The sequence below is a fragment of the Meleagris gallopavo genome, chromosome 3 (assembly GCF_905368555.1).
Source record: "Meleagris gallopavo chromosome 3, MGAL_WU_HG_1.1, whole genome shotgun sequence".
Taxonomy (NCBI): domain Eukaryota; kingdom Metazoa; phylum Chordata; class Aves; order Galliformes; family Phasianidae; genus Meleagris; species Meleagris gallopavo.
Genome location: NC_139406.1, coordinates 50,068,170 through 50,091,503, shown reverse-complemented (window position 1 = coordinate 50,091,503; position 23,334 = coordinate 50,068,170). Strand labels below are relative to the sequence as shown.

General features: G+C 39.2%; 1 protein-coding gene across 5 annotated transcripts in view; it reads left to right on the top strand.

Annotated features, from left to right (window-relative positions):
- Positions 1-588: 588 nt before the first annotated feature.
- CHST9 (carbohydrate sulfotransferase 9) overlaps positions 589-23,334 on the top strand; it is an 88,261-nt gene continuing 65,515 nt past the window's right edge. For 2 of the 5 annotated variants that reach the window (XM_010708851.4, XM_085220930.1), the window contains exons 1-3: positions 979-1,172; positions 1,848-1,895; positions 7,640-7,895. In XM_010708851.4, coding sequence (XP_010707153.1) covers positions 7,796-7,895 — 100 coding nt within the window. In that variant the 5' untranslated portion in view covers positions 979-1,172; positions 1,848-1,895; positions 7,640-7,795. Of the gene's footprint in view, positions 952-978; positions 1,173-1,847; positions 1,896-7,639; positions 7,896-23,334 lie in introns of those variants that run through there. The other 3 variants (XM_085220934.1, XM_085220933.1, XM_085220932.1) reach the window with 3 other exon arrangements.

Below are 23,334 nucleotides of genomic sequence, written 5' to 3'. Positions count from 1 at the left end.
AAGAGTAGCACGCAGCTCTTTCTTTACTGCCTGTTCTGAACCACTGTCTTGAGCCGGTTGGCAAAGTTCAGCTTCACACCAAAGGTTGTGCTTGGCTGGTTAGAAAAGTGATTACAAGGTGGTTTGCTATCTGTTAGGATAAAAGGTGCTGTGTAAAAATGTGAAGTTATGTGACTGTTAAACCAAGAAAGGGCTTATGCCATAAGAAAATGGTGGGGCAGTAACTTAAGGAGCATTCCAGAGGCAAATGCTGGAGTAATTCTAGACAGCACTGCAGCAAAAAGCGTGGAAGAGAGAGAGATGGATAAAAGTGGTTCGAGAACCACTTTTTGGAAAGCCAGAGCTCCTCTGTGCTTACCCAATTGCTAGCAGGAACTAGAGAATGTCCTTAAAGAAACATAAGCAAAGCAGTGCGTCTGTTAAACACACAACATTATTGATCTACACGTCTGGACTACTGCAACAATAAGCTGATAATGTTTGCATAGCACAAAGTGTTAGTAAACTCAATTATTTTTCTCTGTCACCCTCTTTCCCATAGATGACAGTAAAGTTTGTATGTTGGAATCCTACCTGCTTCAGTAGCTAATTCCAGCTTGCCTCTGCCTGGCAGTGTATTTGCTGGCACTGGGAGAGCCTACCTCTGGATGTGTAACAGCAAACAAAACCTGTTAGCAAAGAGCTTAATCTCATAGGCGTTCTGAGGCAGGAAAGACGAGAAGCTCTCCGCGTAATGACACGGGCTTTGCAGATACTGGCAGCAGGGCAGGCGGACGAGCAAACGCTAAATTTACCTGCCCCCGCACGGATCAACCGCAAAGCGCTTTTGAGTTTCCCCTTTAGGCGAGGACCGCAGCCCACCCAGCCCCAAAGTTTGGCGGTGAAACTTCACGCCTCGCTGCGGTCACACCTCCAAGAACTCCCGTCCCGCGGCACCGCTGAGGTGGGCAGGTAAGGAGTTGCCGCGGGGGCGGGCGGGCCGGCCGGGGAGTGGCGGGGCGGGGCGGGCGGCGGCCTCCGCCCCGGGCGGCAGCGCGAGTGGACTTGTTGGGGGTTTTACTCCCACCCCAGCGAGCGGTGGCTGTTCCCTCGTGGCGCTTTCGCTGCCGCCCAGCCCTGGGGTGTTGGGCGTTTACCGACGGGTGCGGGAGGAGCGCAGCGGTCGGAGCTCGGTATGTTTTCACTCGGGGGGATTGCGGTGGCCTGGGGCAGACGGCTTGTTTCATCCGCTCCTGGTTTTTCGTGGTGCGCCGTCTTTCCGTAGCGAGGGCTTCTCGCTCGCGGGACCAGCCGCCGTGGGCTGTCTGCCGACGGGGAGAGGGAGGGTTGTGGATCGCTGGATCGCTGTAGGAGCCCGAAGCTCTGGAGTGTACCCAGAAGTTTAGCGGAAACCTATTACTCTGCAACGGAACGCTCTGCAGAAGAAGCAACTTTTCTGCTGACTCCTTTTCCTCCCCGCAGTGGTCACACAACAAAAAATAGGGAATTCGGGGCATATCTGTTACATTAAAAAAAAAAAAAAAAAAAGTCTGTTATGTTGTCTGTGCGTTTTCAAGGAGTGAATTGAGTGATTGGGACAGACAGGCTGCAAGTCTGTTTGGCACGCTGGTAACGCTTTGGTTCACTGCAGTCAGTCAATAAGATCTCATAATTTCATTACATGAGAATGGGGAGAAAAAATGAAAGAAAAAAGGGAAAAAAAAAAAAAAAGAAAGATTGTTGAAACAAGATCGCTTTTATCTTCCCCATCTTAAGAGGAGAGGGAAAATACCATCTTGAGCCCTTCTAGAATACCTGGAGTCATCAAGTTGTTGCCTTACGAACCCTGATTCTGTTTTACTTTCCAGGTGACTTTCATGGGTCTGTGCACTGACTTCAGGCTGTACAGGTAAGAGGTAAGTGTGCCAAACTTGTTTTTGTGTGCTCAGGAATAGTTGTGTCCTCCAGTCTTGACTGGGAGCTGTTAGAAAAAACAAGCTGTCATTTTTCTTTTTCTTTTTTTTTTTTTTTTTTTTTTTTTGCAATGAGAAAGTATCTGGTCTATAGAATGAAACCATTGACAGTGAATGTTTGGTGAACTGGTAAAATTCCAAACTCACTGTTATCAGCACTACTGGAGTATCTTCTCTGTTCTTCTTAAGCAAACAAAATGTTTCATGAAGCCAGTGGGTTAATCTACACGCTCACAGGTAGGACAGGTTATGCATTTATCTGTTATTAACACAAACAAAGCTTTTTGTTTGTTTCCTGTATAAAGAAAATTAATACAACTGCAGTAAAATAACCTGTAAAGGAGCTATCTGCATAGTTACTTTGTGGGTTAAATTGATATGGTCTGAAGTTCAAGAGGTCTTATGGTTGATGAGTAGGACCAGTAAGTAACTGTATTGCTATATGATCTCAGAAGTAGTGTGAGTATAATAGACTGCTTTCAGTCACCTGATGTTATTACTGTGGAGCAATTTAATGGCTTCAGAAACCAATATATGCTCTGGTAGTTAAAATGAGACATGTTTCATGCACTGCTTTGTTAAGAGATAATGAGAAACTGATTTAAATAAATAAAAATGGCCAAATCAAATGCAGAGCTTATTTACCGTGCCATGTTCCTCATTTTGTATAACATTCTATTCTATAAATTGCATTAATAAAATGTAATTACTATAACAGCACTAAGTTTGCTGTGTAACAAGGGAGAATGAAGTAGAAAAATGTTAAATATGTGTGGCTTGAGTGGTGGGAAGTTGCTCTGGTGATGCTGATTTTTGGAATTGCTGATTGTTTTTGAAACTTCAGTTGTAAAGGTTTCCTTTCTGTTTTTTAGAAGGGCTTTATTGTTTCAGGATTTTCAGTGGGTGAAGGAAGGATGCACACTTTAAGCAGTTTTCATCTTTGATAAGAAGTCCCTATGCATCCTTATGCAGCAGATTTCATTATATACATTTCAGATGCATATTTTATATGACAGATTCCATTATTTTTCTTGTGGCACTCGATAACAAAATTATTTTAACCTGATTTGTGAGGTTGCTAGGTAGTAATCTTCTGTTATTGCTAGTTGTAAAGTCATGCAGGCCAGATGGCGTCTTCAGTTACGCTTAGGCACAGCCTTCCTATAAGTGGCTCTGGAAGTTAAGAGGTTGCTGAAGTGTCAGCAGTACCAGTGGGCCTAGATAGAGCATCTCCCTCTGCAGTGCCAGTCACTGAAATGCTGGCTGCTATGAGGCGAGAGGAAAAACTCATTGCAGCACTGCCCCTCTGCTTAGACCCTATAATGAGGCCTGCTGGATATTTAACCTTTTTCTGTTTCCCAGCGGATTCCTATGGATCAGAAGGGCAACATTATGGATTTTTTTCATTCCTGCACATTTGCCCAGTAGCACTGAGTTTTATTGTCTTGATCTGGTTACACAGTTAATCCAAGCTTCTGTAAGGACTTCGACTTTAACCAGCTATAACAAGTTACACTCTGTGTAACTTGTTGGAGAGAGAGAAGAGCAAATGCTGAATATTTATTCCTAGTAGCCTCTCAGATAAACTAGGATGAGGAGTAGCAGTGCCTGATACAAGGAACTATGCAAGCGCTGTTAAGAGCTGAGGCTGTACCTTGTGTTTGTTGTTGTGAAGACAGATGAATGGGGTGTGGGGAGTGGAAAGGTGATCCTAGAGGATGTGTGTGTAGTACATGCACAAGTTAACTTGAGAAGTGAGGGAGAAGGGAGAGCAGTGAAGTGAGAAGATACCCTCATCTCCTTTTGCTGACTGTGCTGAAAGCAGCCTGGGCGGGTGTCCAGTAGGACGTTCCTTGGTGCAAAATTTTCCTGTCACTATGCTCTATGAAAAAGTGTTGCTGCTTGGGGGTGGAAAGGAAAGAGGGAAGAAGAAAATGTGGGTGGGCTGTGAAGGGTTGTGCCTTTGTGTGCTCTTTCTTGTTTTCCTTTTATTAATTCAGGTGTGCCTAAGGAGATGCTGAGTGGGTGGGAATTTGTGGTAACCCACAGTAGAATGAATGCTTTGACCATTAAAAGGAGCGTCTAGCTTTTTACCAGTTTTTGGGTGGTTAACCAACCACTGATTTGATGATCTTTTTCAGGTAAAGGAAAAAAAAAATGGAGGGGAATTAAAACAGATAAATCATCTGTGAGGCAATCTATTATTTCTGTGTCTCTGATTTCAGAACCATGTGATGGTGGGTGGAATAGTGGCAAGAAAGTTCTAAGTTAGCCAAATGTATTGTGATCAATGCTGCTGGCATTGATCTGGAACATTAGAGAGGTACTTGAGTGCTGGAGATGCCTCACTTCATCTGCATGTGTTTCCTTGCCAGGTGGAGCAAAGTGGATGATGTAAGAAGCATGCCAAAACAGGGAAATGAATTCTTCCTCTTTTTTGAGTGTTTGTGCTCTTTCATTTGTTTGTGTTGGCCACATACAGGAATTTGTACCTTTCAGCTGGTCTTGAAACATGAAAGGGAAAAATGCAGGGATTTTACATTAAGGGTTTAAGGAATCCAAATTCCGTTAAATTTGACAATAGAACTAAGAAATTTAGCCTCAGAAGTGGTTGCCTATAAGCTTACCAGTTTGTTTTTTTGTTTTCTCTGTGGCAAAATTAAAAAAAAAAAAAAAAAAAACACTCTGTGTTGCCAACAGAGATGTGTAGTGTTTTTTGTCTGCTGCCTTCCCTGTCTCTGTACAGCAATTAAGAAGAGTATGTATCAAGTTATCTCAAACAGTCAGAACATCCGTAAGATGTTGCCCTGTGGAAGTCCAAGTTAAAAGAGGTAGTACATTGGGGTCCACACTTCCAAAAGACGTAGGAAGTGGCTAAGCTAAAGTAAGAGTCAATCTTAGCATAGGAGAAAAGGACACAGCAGTTTCTTAGGCTGTGTTAACTTCCCTGGAGTAAGCATCCTACCCAGCAGGTCAAGCTGTCATCAAGTAGAGCCAGGACTAGGAGCGAAGGAAGTAAGATCTACAGCCTAACTGGGATGCTGGAGCTTCGTGTGGATAGGACTAATCTCTTTTGAAAATACTTACGTTGAAAGTAATTACTTGTTTGTTGCTCTCTCTCAGCCACAGGGGAGCATTCATCTTGATGAAAGAATATTTGCAGATATTCTCTCTTTGCCAGGATGCTAGGGAGTGTTATCCAGGACCGTGATTTTTTAATGCTGAAGGAGCAAATCTGTCAGAGTTCTGTGATCATTTTTCAAGTTCTACAAGTAGACTTTTAGATACAGCCTTCTTTAATGCTGCTATCATTTTTTCATATATGAGTCACAAATCACTGTATTAAATAAATTAAACTGCTTTTCAAGCTGAAAGGCCTTCAAAATACTGTAAGGTAGCAGAATAGCTTTAAATTGTGTGGATTTGATATGTTTCTAACCAATGCTGAAATAAGTATTCTTATTTAAAGATAGTTTTAAAACTCAATGCATAAACAAATTCTACAGTTTTATATAAATTAAATAAATTGAACTAATTGCAAATAGCATGAAAATTTGGTATAAAGATAATTGTAATGACTGGTGGAGTAAATTGTCTACAGAGTGATTTCTTTTTCTTTCTGTGCTTACCTTTCCTTTGTAGTGTGTATGTGTGTATACACAATACATAGAGATAGTTACATATAAAAGTGTGTCTTACAAATTTTTACCCTCTCAAAACAGAAACTACCCTAGAAGAAAAACATCTATTTTTATTTTTAACAGATCAATTGTTGAGCAGGTACTGCTCCTGATTTTCAGTGTGCATCCAAATGTTAATAATGCATGTTTTGCAGGTGGTGCTGCATTCAGCTGTGATTGTAGTGGATTTCCACTTTTAGGTACCTGCAGTCTATTTTTTCTTTCAAAGATGCTCATTCAGACCTACAGGTGCTACTTTCTTTTTTTTTTTTTTTCCCCCCCTCTAATCCAGATGCTGTCAATGTCCTGTTACAGGAACAGCACAGTTTTTGTCTATAGAAAAACAGAAGGATTTTGTATTCCTTGTTCCTTTAACTGAAGGCTCTTAAAGCATTGCTTATTGCTGGGAAGTCACTTCCTCATCAGCAGTGATTTCTGAAGGTGTGTAAGCAGTATAGTTGCTACAGGACTGATGCCAGGTGCAAAGGTTGGGAGTGGAGACCTGGGTAAACCTAAATGAGAATGATTGCAGGTCTGAGAATGCTGAGGGTGCTATAGGAAGAGATCAGAGTGGTACCAGTTAAAGAAAAGTGGGTTGGAAGGAGGCTCCACTACTAACACTTTTTCCAAAGGCATTTGACAAATAATTCCCTAAAGAATTTTCTTTGCTTTTGCCCAGTTTTCACTACTTCCTTCAAATACTGTGTATTGTAATAGTTGCAAACAGGTATATTATGTGGAGAAATTTGCATCTCTGCAGAAGGAAGGTGGAAAGAACTGTATGGAATAAAGCAACTATTAACTTGCCTACAATGTCCTGGGTTAAAACAAAGTACTTTGACCATACAAAAAAAAAAAAAAAAAAGAGACTTCATACAAAGCATTTATGTTCTCTTAATGTCTAGCTATCTGTCTTATACAGAAAAATTGCATGTAAAATGATATATACTTGGAGCTTTGATTTACTTTCTGCAGGCAGACTTGTGCTTCACAAAGTACTGTATAATTTTAATGGCAGAACTGGAAGGAGAGGAAATGCTCTGTGAAGTCATGAATGCTGTTTTGCTCTTTCTGAAATCCTTTGTCTCTAAGAAAACATAGTTAACTCTCTTTATTCAGCAGCCATTTTTAATATGAGGCCCAGCCATTACAGATGTGGCAGCGCTGAGTTATTTAGAAATAAGAACTTTTCTTGTGGAATGCACCATACTCTTACATTTCAGAATAACTATTAAGTGCCCATATTTTATTTTTCTGTTTATTTGAATGTACATGTGCTTCAGTTCAGTTCTTTTAATATCTGTCTATTTCCAGTATTTTTTTCAGTATCTCATCTTCATTTAGAAGCTCAAGCTTTTTCATTACATTATTTGCTGTTTACCGCATACTTCTATCAGATATTTACATTACAAGAGTGTCCTATTGTGTGAATTTCAATTTATTTTTACTTCCTGCTTTGCAGCCTGATTTTAACAACTGCTCTCGAGCTTCTAGTAACCTGCTTTCAAACTGAACATGTTCTGAATCAAGTTAATGAGTTGCTTCTGATATTCTGCAGTGCCTTCTATATTCTATTATAAACTGAGTTTATGGCCCTTTTGTATCAGGCATATAGGACTAGCTAAATTACTTCTTGGCAAGATCATGTTTCCAATGAAGTTAGTGGCAAGAATGAGGTACCTGAGTCTTCCCATGTCACATAATATAGCTGGGTGAAAAGCTAATCAATTAATTTCCCAGGCATCTCATCAGGGCATTAATTCCCTCCATTACAGCAGCAGATGATGACGAGCAGTGTGGAGGTGGAGTGGTGGCCGCAGGCATTTTAAGAATTCTGTTTGAATCTCATATGGGATAGAAATATTTTCAGGAACATCAACAAAAACCTACATGTTGGAAATAATAGCTTGTAAGAGCTGCAGTTTGTACACAGTATGCTGTTTACAGAGTCTTTGGTGGAGAATGACGGTGTAATGTAAGAACTGACTGCATCTGTTATTATTCCAGGTCAGAGTCTGGAGAAGGCACTGAAGAAGATGCAAGCACACTGAGGACTTCAAAAAAACAAAACGAAACAAAAAACAAAACAAAACAAAAAAAACAAAAACAAAAAAAAAAACATGCATTTTTCTGAAAGCTGAGAAGTAGCCCTCTGTTAGGGTCATGAACCTAAGACAAGTCTTTGTGTCGCTACTGATATTTGGAGTAGCTGGTCTACTCCTCTTCATGTATCTGCAGGCCTGGACTGAAGAACAGAATACAGGTACAGTAGGCTTCTGGGTTGTGGGTTTCTTGTGGTGGTTTTTTTTTGTTTTTGATAAAGTGATTGCATCCATGGCTTAAAAGATGTTTGGGATGTCCGTTAAGTAAGTGTGGACAACTCAAAGAAGTCCCCCTGTGTGGCAGTAGAATGACGTTGACAGATTTGTTTCAATAACTGTTTCGTATGTACATGAGAAGAGGCCCCTAGGAACCTAATCATATCTCCTTCATTCGCAAAAATAAATGTTATGAAAGCATATTGTATGTATTTGAAGCCAAGCAAGTCCACTTCTGAAATAGTTTTATTTTATTACTTTGTGGGTGTGTGCTTCTTCTACATTTATGTTGTGTGGAAAAGCACTATTCTAATCTGAACAAAAATGGTAACAACACTCATAAGGAATCATCCCATCCCAGTGTTGTTATTGCTAGAGATAGTTGGATACTGGATTTGTGAACTTTTGTCATATGTCACATCAGAGTCATGTTGCAACTTCAGCTAAATGTGTATTGGTACTGGCTCTAGGTTACGTTACTCAGTTGACTTTGTCAGCTTTCTCCTCAGTCCCCAGTACATGCTCAGCTAATCTAAAGTAAGCACCCTTGAAGTGTGTATGGGGTGGATATTTGTAACATCTTCATCACCCACTGTTTTGCTTTGCCAATATACCTCTGTTGTAGCACAGTGTGTCATGATGTACTTGTTTTTCTTTCTTCTCCCTCCTTAAAAAAATAGTCTGTTCCCAGCTTGTTAAGAAGTACTGCCTATTATGTCCTCTTGCTTCTATTGCTTAACATCTATTTCCCCTGTAAAAAAAAAAATAAATATATATATATATATATATCTTTCTTTAAAATATACTGATAATATTGTGAAGAGAGATGTTCATAGAACCACATTAGTCGTTTGGTTTCATTGATCTGTGTTTTTATTCAGCATGAGCTGGTAGGCTGTGGTAAGGTAATTCTGCTTTAGTTCAGGGAAGGATAGCTGGGGATTTCTAGTGCATTATTCCTGCAATTACTTGATGTTGATTTTGAGCGTTTCAACTAAGTGCAGTGGTCACAATTTTGTTTGCTTCTTAATGTTTCTGGGCTGATCATAAAACCATTAAATATCCTGAGTTGGAGGGAATCCCCATAAATCATTGAGTCTGTGCAGGACCACCCAAAATTCAAACCCTATGTCTGAGAGCACTGTCCAAGCACTTAAACTCTGGTGCTGTGACTACAGCCCTCAGGAGCCTGGTTCCATGCCCACCACCCTGTTGGTGAAGAAACTTTTTCTAACCCCCATTCTAAACCTCCCCTGACACAGCTCCATGCCATTCCCTTGTGTTCAATTGCTGTCACCAGAGAGCAGAGCTGCCCTCCCATTCCGCTCATGAGGATCAGCAGGTTGCCAAGAGTCTTCTCCTCAGCCTCCTCTTCTCCAGGCTGAACAAAAAAGTCTCCACTTGTCTTGCCCTCCAGACCCTTCAGTGTCTTTGTGCCTTCCTTCAGATGTTATCTAATAGTTTTATGTCCTTATATTGTGAAATGCTGACCTGTACCCAGTGCTTGAGGTGAGGCCACACAGCACAGAGCAGAACAATGCTTCCCCACTGCTACCCACTTGCAGTGCTGGGCCTAATTCACCCCAAGATGTGGTTGACGCTTTGGGCTACTTGGGCACACTGCTGACTTGGGCTCAGCTTGCCATCAGCCAGAACTCCTAGATCCCGTTCCATGCGGATGATCACCAACCTCTCACCCCCCAATCTGTATGTAAATCCAGGATTGCCATATCCCAGGCATAGAATCCAGCACTTCCTCTTACTGAACTTCATGCAGTTGGTGATTGCCCAACTCCCAAATCTGTCAAGTGCAGGGCCTCGTTACTCTAAGGAGAGTCTACATCTCCCAGTTCAATGTTATCCGCAAACTTACTTAGTATGCGTGTTAGTCCTGCGTCAAAGTCATTGATGAAAACGTTAAAGAGATTTGGACCCAGAAAAGAACTCTGTAAAACCCACTAGTGTATTTACAAGCTTATTTTAACAAACTGTTAGAAGTAGTATGGAATCCCTTTGGAAAGGCTCCTGTGTAATCAAGTGTTGACAAGAGTGTGTTGACAGAGGCAGACCTTACAGAGCGAGTCTTCCTTGAAAAATCTGTGCTGTTCTTGAGAATGTTAATGGCAGACATCTTTGCTTTCAAGGTAGTTCAGGAATGTAGATGTCTGTAGATTATTGATTTATTTACTTGCCGACATTCTTTACATTCCTTCCATCTTTTGTCCTGTAGTTAACCTTTCTTTCTGTGCTGTGCTTGCTATTACTATTTCTGTTCTCCTCCCGCACAAACTCACTTTCCTTTTCTCTGTATGTATGGACTGTTAAGAAGAAATAGGAGAATAAAGGGGAAATTAGAAGATACTGTGTTCTTTGGGGCAAACAGATGCCTTCTTTGAGAGTTTTCTCTTTGATTATATTGCCATAATTTTCATAGAGAGGCTCTTTCTTGTTTTCAATAATAAAATAGAAACTATCAGAAAATAACACAATCATTCACGAGCTTAAAATATGATTGCAGTCTTGTGCCCTTTTGTGTCAATGGACTGACAGCACTTCATCACAATCCAAACAATGAATTTTGGCATTCTTTGCAGTGGACAGGTCGAGCAGATCGGAAAGTACACGAAAAAAAAAGTCGTTCTTTGGTGTCTGCTCTTGCTTGTTTCTCTTCCAGTTTAGAATGTAGAGAGCTATTCTGTTTTATTTCAAACACCTGTATCTCTTCTAAGCATTCTACAGCACAATTCTCTAATGATTTTCTCCTCCTTTCCTTGGTGCTGCATAAATTTGCAATGAAATGAAACTTATTTCTGTATTCACATTATGACTTGGTTTATGGGTACTTTCCACTCTTTTCTGTTGTGTTTTCATATTGATGTTTTTTGTGCACTGTGGCATTTTTGGGGATGAGCTGTCTGGAGAAGCACAAATTGACAAGTATCTATATAAGAATTTTATATTGTCTTCTAACTGTCATTAGTTGCACAGCTGTAAGATAGCTAGAGTTTTAATCTGCAAGTATTTGATTTGATATTCTACTGAGAAATGGAAAATGTTCCTTGTGCTTCTCAGTTGTTATGCCATGAGTCTGTAAAGACAAATTTTTGTTGTAGTTGGAACTGTTTTCCACTTTTGTGGTGCCCTGCTCAAGGCAGATAACAATTGTGTTTGCATTTGGTGAAGCAGAAAGTAGTTAAGGTTTGACTCAGCACAGGAATGCCATGTCTTTTGCTCCTTTCTGCGATGCTTGTGCTCCTCGGATTAATTCTAATCATGGTTATAATCTCTATCCCTTTTAAAAAAAGAAAAAAATTCATTCTGAAAAGCAGCTCCTAGCTCTGTAATGGTCCTTTCTGGCTTTTTGGGGAGACATTAGTGAACTGTGATAAGAGACAAGTATCTTGTTTTGTCTTTGTACATGGAGTGCGTAGAGACAGAATAATAAATCCATACTTGGATGTCAGAGCCCATTCTGCTGGATGTCATCAGTTCACCTCCTTGTATGGTAGGAAACAGACATGTCAAGGGCAATTAGGGATATGGATATCAACACCTACATATTTTACCAGGCTAACATCACTGGCATCAACATTGATAGTGTAAATTGTACTCGTGTTCTGCCTACAACATAAATGCAAATATTTATATAATATATGTTCATAGTCAGAAATGAAATTGGTATGAAATCAACTAAGTGCTACTGCTTTACTGGCCAGTTCTCCATACTGTCTTATGCTCTTCACTAGAGGCATTAAATACTGTGTCACTGATTTAAAAAGAAGAAAAAAAAAAAAAAAAAAAAAGCAAGTACTACTTATTATATTAATACTTTCCAGCAGTGTAATCTCAAATAGGGGAAGAAAACTAATGGGTCTTCCAGAACTAGTATTGAGTTTTATATTATGAATCTCTTTAATTAGGATGTGTGAGTGTGCATAAGACATTTGCGTTTTAACCCAGCTATGGTATAGGTGTGAATTATACTTTTAAGATAGAGTTTCTGATATCGTACTTTGAAAGCTTATGTTTTTGGAGGCTAGTATGATTTACTGTGATTGGCTAGTACAAAATTATCATTGAATATTTTTGTGGGTAGACTTGTGTGATGAGTGCTTTGTTTTCTTTCTTTTTTCAGTAAATGTATTGGAATTCATTGTTGTGGAGTGTGCTTATTAACTTCATGCTTGTCTGGAACTATTTCAGTGTTTCATGAGGTGCAGTATGACTGGTAACTATCTGGAGAAATGCTGCACTGTCCTTATCCTCCCATAGGTATCTAGCTCCTGAGGGTAGGAAAGTCTGCCTCTTCTTTTTCTCAGCAGCTGTTTCACCTTAGATATGGGTTTACTTGTACATGCTTTCTTCTTCCTTTGCAGGGCATAAGTGTTGCTACGTTTCTTTTGAATTTGCCTACAATTTTTTGCAGTACTATATGAGTGACTAAGCAGTTTTCAGCAGCCTGCTTACTTTTCTGATGCTGGAACATTTTGCTTTTTGAGCTACCGAGTAGGCTCATCACTTTAACTGCATTCTCATTTCTTAGGCTGATGCATTCATTTCTATGAAGAATCTGAAGAAGCTTTGCTCAAATTGTCATTAACAATCTCATTTTAAGAAAAATTTGACATCTCACAAAACAGCATGAATTGTGTCAGTTCAGTCTGCACTTGGTAGCTGTTGAGACCGTATCTGTGCTACTCAGCATGAAGGTGGGCTTTTTTTCCTTGCTTTCCTTCCTAGCCTTGGTAGCTCAAGATCTCTTGGATCATTTGGTAACTTGTTGAGATGCTTTGAGTCTATGAAACTTCTTCCTTGTCTTGACATACTAAGTAGCAGTTGAGTGTGTGTGAATGTGTGCAATACATGGTACCATTTAGTCTCTGTGCAGCTGATTTTTTTTTTTAATCTTTTTATTTAAACTTCACCCAAATGGAACAAGATTGTGGCTGAAGGGATAGTTCGTATGTAATGACTTACAGAGGCAAGCATTTACAGAAAAATCAAAAGTTTTGTTGGAGAGTCTGACCGTAAATGAGAAAGTGCTCAATAACAGGTATTAATCATGGATAATCTAGTTGGTTTAGTACCTTTGAAATATTTGTTGTAGAAACCTTGGGTAGTTTGCATGAGACATTAACAGCAGGAGAATGTCGCCAGTATGACAAAGCAAATTTTCCTTGTTTACAGTACTTAGCGATCAGTGAGACAGCGTGTTCAGTATTTACCCTTCTTATTAGAATATACTGTTTTCTCTATATATTTTCCTCATTACTGGCTTGAAGAAAAAAATAAGGATGATTGATTAGGTTCAGTAAATGCTGGTTGGTGAGTGATTTTATTGTTCTTGAAGTTTCTCATAAGAAAGTGGGAAGGGAGGACCTGGGCAACTACGGGCTGGTGAGCCTCACCTCTGCACCTGGGAAGGTCCAGGAATAGATCCTCCTGGAAGACATGTTAAGGCACATGAAGTGGGTTATCCAAGACAGCCTGGCTTCACCAAGAGAAGATTGTGCCTGACCAAGCTGGTGGCTTTCTGTGATGGACTGATGGTATCGATGGATAAAAGGAAGGCAGCTGATGTCATCTACTTGGACTTCTGCAAAGTCAGGTCTTTGACATGGACCCTCACCACATCCTTCAGTTGAGAAACTGGAGAGAGATGGATTTGAAAGATAGACCATTTGGTGGATAAGGAATTGGTTAGATGGTCGCAGCCACAGGGCTATGGTCAGTGTCACCAGTCTTCACCTGGATATAAAGGCAGATGGTGTCCACCAGGTGTCTGTCTTGGGACTGGTAATCTAACATCTTCATTGACAACATAGTTGATGAGATTTGGTGCATCCTCAGCAAGTTTGCTGGTGGCACCAAGCTGAGTGGTGCAGTTGCTACAACAGAAGGAAGGGATGCCATCCAGAAGGACCTTGATAAACTTGAAAGGTAGGCCCTTGTGAACCTAATGAGGTTCACCAAAGCAAAGGCCAATGTTTTGCACTTGGGTTGGGGTAATTCCAGACACATACAGAACTTTGTGAGAGTAGCCCTGCTGAGGAGGACTAAAGGGTCCTGGTAGATGAAAAAACTAATATGAGCCAGCAGTGCGTCCTTGTATGCTGAAAGGCCAATGGTATCCTAGGTTCTATTAGAAGAGGGATGGCCAGCAGGGTGGGGGAGGGGATTGTCTATCTCTACTCTGCCTGCATGAGGCCCCATCTGGAGTACTGCATCTGGGTCTGGGGCCCCCAGCACGGGAAAGACGAGCTTCTGGAGAGGGTTCAGAGGAGGGCCATGAAGATGATTGGAAGGCTGGAGGAGCAGGGCTTGTCCTGTCTGGAGAAGAGAAGGCTGTGGGTAGACCTCATTATGACCTTTCTGTATTTAAAGGGAGTTTATATAAACATGACAGCTTTTTTTCACATGGGTATATAGTGATAGGACAAGGGAAAATGGTCTTAAAGTAAAGCAGAGAAGATTTAGATTAGATATTGGGGGAAGTTTTTCACTGAGAGGGTGGTGAGATGCTGGAACAGATTGCCCAGAGAGGTTTTGGATGTCTCATCTCTGGAGGTGTTCAAAACCAGGTTGGATGGGGCACTAGGCAACCTGATCTAGTACTTGATCTAGTGATTGGCAATCCTGCTTATGGCATGGTGTATAGGAACCTGATGATCCTTGAGATCCCTTCCAACCCAAACTATTATATGACTCTGATACTATGATAAGTCCAGAAATAAAACCAACCCCAAAACTCTGAAGTGCATTCTTTTCTATAGAAAATCAGTGTTAGAGAGCTAATCAGCTTAAAGGCTCTAACACTGGAAATACTCATTAATTAAAGATTGCAGAATGTGCTGTATTTAAAGTGTTGCTCTGTATAAAGATTGTTATTTTCAGGCACTCATCAGCTTAACTTCATAGAGGGTAAAATATCAGGCACATCATTTAGTATGGATTTTGACTGATTTGATCCTGATTTAGTGAAGATGTGCAGTAGCAACCTTCCTGGCAGCAAGCGGCTATAGTGTTTTTCAGCTTGGAAAATATGATCCTCTCAGTTGGTCTTTAAGAACTTTTACTCCTTCCAGTACAACTTGTATCAATAAAAATGATTTTTCTTCACCATACTTCCCCATGATAACAAAGTCAAGACCATTATTGACATCTAGCAAAACTATGTGATACCTGGAAGCAAATAGAATTTGTCCCTCACTGCTTTGTTGTTTCAGATGATTTTGTGTTGATATTGACCGTGCAGCTTTCCATAGCACGATCCTGGCTGAAATCCACAGCGAAGTTCACAGCTCTAGCAAGTTCAGGCTGAGTAAGCACAGTTGTCTCTTAATCCTCTAGTTTCCTATGAGCCCACAATGATATGACAGTTATCAGCACTGCCGGGAGATGGTAAAAGTTAGTGTGGGGACAGGGAAAAAACTCACTGTCCTTTAGTCCCTGTTTAAAAAAGAAAAAAAAAAAAAAAAACAAAACACTTTCTTGTATGGATGAGTATAATTCTGTGCCTTATTTGCTGATATTTCATCTAATGGCACATAAGGTGAAATTCCCCTTTCCCAGAAGATCTCAACCCTCACCTTTCTTGTTGTAGCTGAGCATTGTCACTCTGTGCCCAGATGTTGCCCAGCTATGGGAGATCCAGCAAGGTTGATTCTTTTGAATTCCGGTAGGCCAGGTGGATGTAAGTGGTGGCTTAAGAAAAATTCAGAGGGATCTTCCAGGCTTTTCTTGGTTCTGGAATTAAATGTTGCATCAGTGTTCTTTTTTTTTTTGCTTTCAAAACTTGCTTTAATGGGCCAGAGACAATGGTTTCGTTCATTTGCATTTTTTTCCCCCAGTCTGAGTAGTCAAACATCAGTCTGGCGCCTCAGGTCTGGCTTCATCTTGTTAGGGGTACTGTGACTTGTTTACTTTTTTCATTATCCAGTTGTTCTTTGGTGTCTTGGAGCTTGGCCCTCAAAGGTGATTCCGAAGTTTTTCCTAGCAATTTTGTCTTTCCTTTGAGTGCTAACATAATTAGAATACTTTGGCTTTTTGCATGTGGTTTCTGATGCCTTACCTATTGCTTTAATTTTTATGTGTACGTTTAAAGGAATCCATGGTTTAGAAAATTGAGTCTCTTCCTGACAAATGGAGATAGCAAGGGGAAATACTTGTCTCTTGGCAAAGACTTTCATTGCTTTAGAATGTAATGCATGTTGGCCTAACAGTCACAAAATTTGACATGCACCTCAGGGGTCTGCTTCTGCATGTCATGGACACTGAGAAACATACAGAAATGTAACTAAAGATAGCAGCCTGAGGTTAACAATCGGAATCAATATTAAATTTTGCTATGAGAAAATGCCAGGTGAAAGAAGAGGAGGTGTTAATTGATTTCATACTTAACGTGATCGGAATGGACCAGGTCATTTCAGTACCAATTAGAATTTAGCAATAGGATAACTCTTACAGCTGTACACGTGTAAGGACATAGATGAATAAGCAGTTAAGGATTTATAATACTTCCTACTACACATGAATTACAATCTTAATTTAGTTTCTCAGCTTGTACTTTGAAATGGCTCAAATGAACTGGGATTATCTGGAGTCATGCAGTTTTGAGCCCTAGGTATGTGCTTATAACTTCTCGATAAATTCGCAGTGAAAAAGGGGGCTTGGGAGCTCTTGCTTTTGATGATGATCAGTCAGGGAGATCTGGTGCATGAGCTACGTTAGCTGCAGCTGGAAGCATTCATGTATATTAATTAGAAAAAGGGAAATATCAGTGTCTGATCACCACTGATCCATGAAATACTTTGGTTAGGGAAAGAAAATGCATTTAATGGGAAATAATAAACATAGTAAATATTGTGTATGAAGACATAATAATATTTTTATTTATTTAAAAGTTTTATCTTTTGACTTTTGGTTGTATTTGATATTCTTGCTTAAACTTTGAAGAGGAGCAGACAGACACAAGGACAGGCACAAATATTCTCGAATGCTTTGTTGCCAAAGCCTTAATTTTTGTTATTCCTACTCACACACAGCTGCTGACCAATTTCAGACATGCTTCTGCCTGGGCTGGCAGCCTGAGTGTGAACAGGGGCATCACATTATTGGGTTAGGGTGGAGACCTTGGGTCTCCTGCTGGGGGACCTGCTTGCTGTGGCACATGAGTGGTGCTCTCCCTGCATAGCTGTGAGTCACAGTGTGATTCCCACTATCCTCAACTATGTGGGAAGCCAGCTTCTTTTGACAGCCTTTCAGGAAGGCTGAAAATAGAGCGCTGTGTGCAGTGCAAGCAGTGTGGGAGGGTCAGTTACTCTGCAGGAAGAGGCACAACATCAGTTCCATGTTCTTGAGAGAGACACAGTGTAGTGCTGTCGAGCTCTTGGTAGTGGGGACTGACTGGGAAAGGCTATTTGCCTTGTAGGTGGCTTTCAGGGCAATGGTGGAGTAAGAAAAGCTGGAGCTCTTAATTAAAGGATGGCTGTTTGGTGGAAGAAAGTAAAAGCTCCCACAGCCGATATCCTAGAGCCCTGTTGCTTCCCAAATTTCTTCCTGAACTCGGCCTCATTATGGTAGCAACTGTAAGAGAAACTTTAATAAAGTGAACTCAATAGAATTTCACTTTTTGCTACACTAATCTAAACAAAGTGATTTTATTATTCTTAAGGGAGAGGAGAACAACACATTTAATGACAAATAGTATGGGGAACCTGTGTTGCAAAAATATTATATTTTTCGGAAACATTACAGTATATTAAAGAAGTACAGTACACTTTTCAAATGAAGCATGGCAAGGTACATGAAAATTCACATTGATGCATTAGTTTTATTTTTGTTTATCCTTATTTCTTGCTCTTCATTGTTCTTTAAAGACTTGCTGATACACAGTATGCTCTGTCCACTACTGAGAGCTAATGTCAACGAACTGTTGACATTAGTCATGACACTTAAATTGTGTGTGAAAATGCAGCCTGGCAGTTCAACCATATCCTGTGCATAATTCATTAAATGTCATTGTTTTAAGATGATTCTGTAATTGTGGTCAAGAATTATGATGCATTTACCAGGAAGTGCTGCTCCTCTGTTCTTGATGTAGGGTCAAAGAACTGAGATTCTCCATGAACTTATGCTTGATTTATAAGCCACTTAGACACACTCACACTGAGTAGCTCTGCGGAACAGTTCTTAACAAAAGCAAGAGAAAGTAGTTTTCCTTTAAAAACTGAACTTTCCTTAGAAGTTTAAGATTCTCAAGATGTCTAACCTCTTCTGCCTACTAGCAGTCCTCTAAGAGATCACTGAATGCGTAAAATACTGGTGCTGGAGAAGAAACAATTGTCATATTCTGTGATGGTTGGGTGAAGGGGTGGGGGAGAGGAAGAGGGGAAAACAGGCAGGTTGGCAGAGAGACCAGAATTTAATTCTTGGCCTTTTTTTTTTTTTTTTAACTGTTCCTTTGGGAACTGCTGAATAATTGATGCAATAATAGAAGCCCATTTGATATGAACAGAGTCCTAATCACTAAAGAAATTACTTGTAGGAGCAAATTCATTAGAGTGAGAGTTGGCTGACTGGCCCCCAATTAAGTAATACCCAGTGAAGTACAAAAACATTTAGTTTATATTTTATTGCAACAATTTTTGTTGTTTCCTTTTTCTTTCTATTTGATCTCATTGTCAGTTTTGAAAATGAGATGATACATGTCTCAATCACTGTTTTTGCCCCCAACTTTCATGTTAATTTCATTGCTGAGGTGAAAGGGATTGCACAAAGTGTATGTGAAATGTAAAAATGAATGGACAGTATCTTATTTTTATTTGTCTTGCTCTTGCAGATGGCAAAATTAATTTTGCTCTATTTTTCTCCTAATTTTGCACTTCATTGTGTCTGTTTTGAAGATGAACAGGCAGATAAGACTGAACTTATGAAGGCTTAAGTAGTTGCAGTGAAGTATAAATACTTCATGATTTATTTAACCTTTCAGCAGAAATTCCTTTCTGGTAGAATTAATCTGCAAATAGCTGAGGTGTGCTACCTTTTAAGTTATGATTGATCATGCAGTATAATGAAGCTCCATTGGCATCAGGTTTAGGAGTGATGTGTATATATAAATATAGCACAGATAAAGCTGCCAGATGCTGTGACTGATGGGTTGCATCAAGGTACTCCAGGCAAGTCGAGTCATCCTTGTCTCTCCAGCTATCAAATGCCACATACTGTGTGACTGGCGTTAATATGCTGTAAATAAAACTTAGTTTATGCCACAGTTGGAGTTCAATTTAAGAAAAAAAAAAAAAAAAAAACCCAACCTGTTCTATAATGACCCTGCTGCAAATGCTTGCCTTTCTTGAATGCTAGAGGTTTATCTTGGTATTTAAAGTGGAGTGTTCTGTGTAGGCTGGTATCCACATAACACATTCCTATTAATTACTAGGGCAGTCATTTGTTTTGAAACTTTTGCTATCCTTTCAGCGTTGTTTTCTTCCTGAAGACTAGATATTTCTTCTAGATAAGAGGACTCAGGATATCTTACTCCAGAGCTTGAGAACATCTCTTCTCCCTTACCTTTTCTTTCAAGATTGTCTTACAATCTTCTGCTGGTGTTGTGTATCCCGAGAAAGAAGAATAAAAACCTGCAAGGATCAAAGATCCATGGGGGAAAAAAGATCAAAAAAGAATTGCTCATCTTGTTCAATAATAAGTTTTGTTAGCAAATATGTCAAATTAAATTTTTTATTTTTTTCTACCGTATGTGGTAAACAATAAGGAAAATGAGAGATTTCAAAAATGGCAGAGAAAAATATATGAATGGTTTCTTACTCTTCAACGATTGGAAATGAGGGCAAGCCAGGTAATATGGTTGCTTTATTCTAACTTCTGCTATGACTACTATCAAGAGAGATGCACTAAACTTGTTTTATGCAATTGTATCTTATTGTACCTGTTAATCTTTTTCATGACTATATATTATTTTCATCTGACTATTTCTTGGCAGTTCCTATCAGTAAAATATTTTTGGCATTGGTTGTTTCTGACACATCAGTTATTAGTTAAATTTGCTATTATTAAATCATATTTCAGTGACTGAAGGCTGTCATTGCACGGGTAGCCATTCTGAGGGGTGGGAAATGCAGAATGGATGTTAATCATGCATATGACTAACCTGGTCAAAACTCTAGTGTTTTTTTTTTTTTCCTTGACAAAACTTGTGATATTGCAGTTTTCTTCCAGGTTTTTCCTGCCTTGCAGATACCTGGAAAAAACTAATGCAAGAAACAATGTTTGCCCAATTACGAGCACTTTAGTGTACGCTCTTGCAAATCCCCAACTTACTTTCTAGGTAGTCTTATTCTTTGACCCTTGTTTCATTGGATTTGATAGTACAGTTGTGCAACAAGTGTTCATGACATGGAGTCAATGTTTTGGGGTATTTATATTGTTACAGTTAGTCATGTTTTGATCTTAAATAACAATAAAACAGCAAATAAACATGTTTCTATTTCATATAATGCTAAATTATGTATATATATATATATATAGCATTCATATGTTCTTTTGAAACTGTGCTATCTGAATGCTTTCTAGCTACTAATACAATATTTGTTGTGCAGGAAGGAGATCCAATCTGACACCAAATCATCTAATACTAATAAACTAATGGTATGGATTTCTGTATGAAGTACATTACCTTGTAATGGTACTATGATCAGGGGAAATAAAGGAATGGTGGAAGAGAGGAAAAGCAGGCCCTGAAAAGGTGAAATACATTTGATGGTGTGTAACTCAGCCCTTGGGAGATAATGACAAACTAGAAAGGTCAAAGATGAGCAAAAAAGACTCCTAAACAGAACAGTGTAATCAGGGGGTTCATAAGTAAGCTTTTGAATGAAGAATGTATGTCACTTTTGGCTTCAAGTACCTCAACTAGCATTATGATGAAACTAACTTTACTTGACAGATGTGGGGGGAAAAAAAAAACTAAACTAGGTGAAGCCTTAAAGATGCTCTTAGCTAAGTGTATAGTTCCTGCTTCAGTGCCTAAAATAGTCTATATACATAAAGCAAGTTTTACAGTGGTAATTCAGAATTTTCTTTGCCCTTTGTGATTTAGTAATTGGAGGCTTCCTGAACTGGAGATATGTTAAGTAGCGCTGGATTATTCCTTCTTCAGTGAATTTGGGCAGTGATGTCTTGACTGATGCCTTTTCCCTGTGATTCCTGTGCTGAGGACCGCCCTGCTTGAGTGTCTTGGAGATTCTTCATAGTGTTTTTCATTTGATGCTGTGTAATCCTATAGAAGTAGTCACCAATGCGTGATATCACTGGATTGCTAACAGATTTTCTGCCTTCTGTCTCGTTATGAATGTGGTTTACCAATCTTGAAATGTTAAGGTGACTCGAGAGTGACTGACTCAGCAGAAAATTCCAGTTACTTTGTTACTTCCCTTATATATTTTTTATGCTATTCTCTAGCAAAAGCAGCAGGTCAGGAATGATAGACTGTTTCATGTTGGAATTGTACCTATCGAGGAATTAATAGGTAATGTACGGAATGTTGTTCTCACAGCTGTTCTGGAATTGAGTTCCCACCAGTGCCAATAAACTGTAGAAGAGATTTATATAAGAAAAGGTCAGATCTGATGGACGTTTGGGCAGGGAGGGAGCTGAGTGTTAGGCACTTCTTCCAAAGGAAGATGATTAGCATTCTTAAGATATGAATAACAGAATCACATTTCTCTGCCAATGGGATCAGTAGCAGGACTGAAATAATGATTAGTTTTTGATTAGATGGATTTTTCCATGATTTTGACAAACTATGCATATTTAATGTGTAAGATTGAGAGGGAAAGAAATATGTGAGAATTTTTTTAAATATAAAACACGAAGTGTTCTGAATGCCACATCTGCTAAATGTTACTCATACAGTAATTAGAAATGAAGCTGACAGTCTAAATTAGGCAAAACATTTACGGGGTCTGGTAGTAGCATAACTTTTTTTTATTCATCATCTAGAATGAAATTCTAGCGTTATCAATCAGCTGCAACACCTTTGGGAACAGAATAATGATTAAAAAGTGTTTGTGAACCTCCTGCCATCACAGTTTGCACTGCTTCAGGAAAGAAACCTACTGCCATTTCATCTCTGAAGAGCTGTCTGTCATTAGTGGGTATAGGTATGACAACTCACTTCGTCATGGAGAAACTGAGCATCTGAGAATAGCAAAAATGTTTGTAGAATGGAACTAATGCCTAAACTTCAGCAGCTGAAAACTGAGTTTTCCTGTCTTATCCAACAGTCAACAAGGAAAAATGGCAATAGGTCAAATGGTCAGTGTTGAATGCGATTTTGAGACCTGAAGGTGTGTGAACAGAAAGAAGTAGCTTTAATAATCTGAGGCAATGTAGCATACTATCGATAACCACAGACTTAAAGACAGAAAAACACAAGCCTGTGTAGGGCAGAGGAAGTCTCAAAGACATGATAGTTAAGAGGCAAGAGACTCATTTGCATAGACATTTTCACTTCTCTGTTTGTTTCTGTTTGTTGTTTTCCCCAAAGTATAAACACTTAAATTACATACTTCTAGAATTTTTAAGCCTATGTTTTTCTTTGTTTCCCCAAATAATACTAAGTGTATTAGTGTTTCCATTAGGATTTTTTTGCTGGAAAAGACCATTTAATTAAAGTACAAACTAAAATAAATAAGATTATTTATCATCTTAATTCAAGGAAAAATGTAATACAAACTTGATTTTTTTTAATCCAAGTTTACCTTTTTATGAAACCTTTTGATTCAGAGCAAAACGTGATGTGTAGCTGAATGCCAAGTCCTGTTAAATATGAGGGGGGAAAAAAAAAATTGCTATGTCAGTGCTCCTTCAAAAGAGTACTTGAGATTTTTACTGGCTGTAACGAAGATCCCTGAAACCTATGTTGATTCACGGGAGATCTTTATCATTTGAATTTAAGGGTGAGAAGGCAAGTGATAATGTATCATGTAATTTATTTGACAAACTTGATTAGCTGTTTCAGAGGCTACTAGCAAATGTTTTGCAGACTGTCCTTTGTCATATAATTTCTTGTAAGGAGTCCTTGAGACAGCATTCTATTCAGTTTTCATTTAAGATGAAGACGGCTCAGAATTCTGTGAGTAAAATGTGTAGAGTCTATTGAGGCATAAGTTGGAAACTCTGATATTACAGATTCTTTTTGTTAATACTTAAATTCTTTCTTTTGTTTTTAATTTTATTCTACAAAGTTGCATTTTCTGATAGAAACTATACTGTGTATGTTGTTTGAACGGTAAGATAGAGACTGAAGTATTTTTTAACTCAGTTCCTGAAAGTAAGAAAAATGCATTGTTCAGTCACTGATAA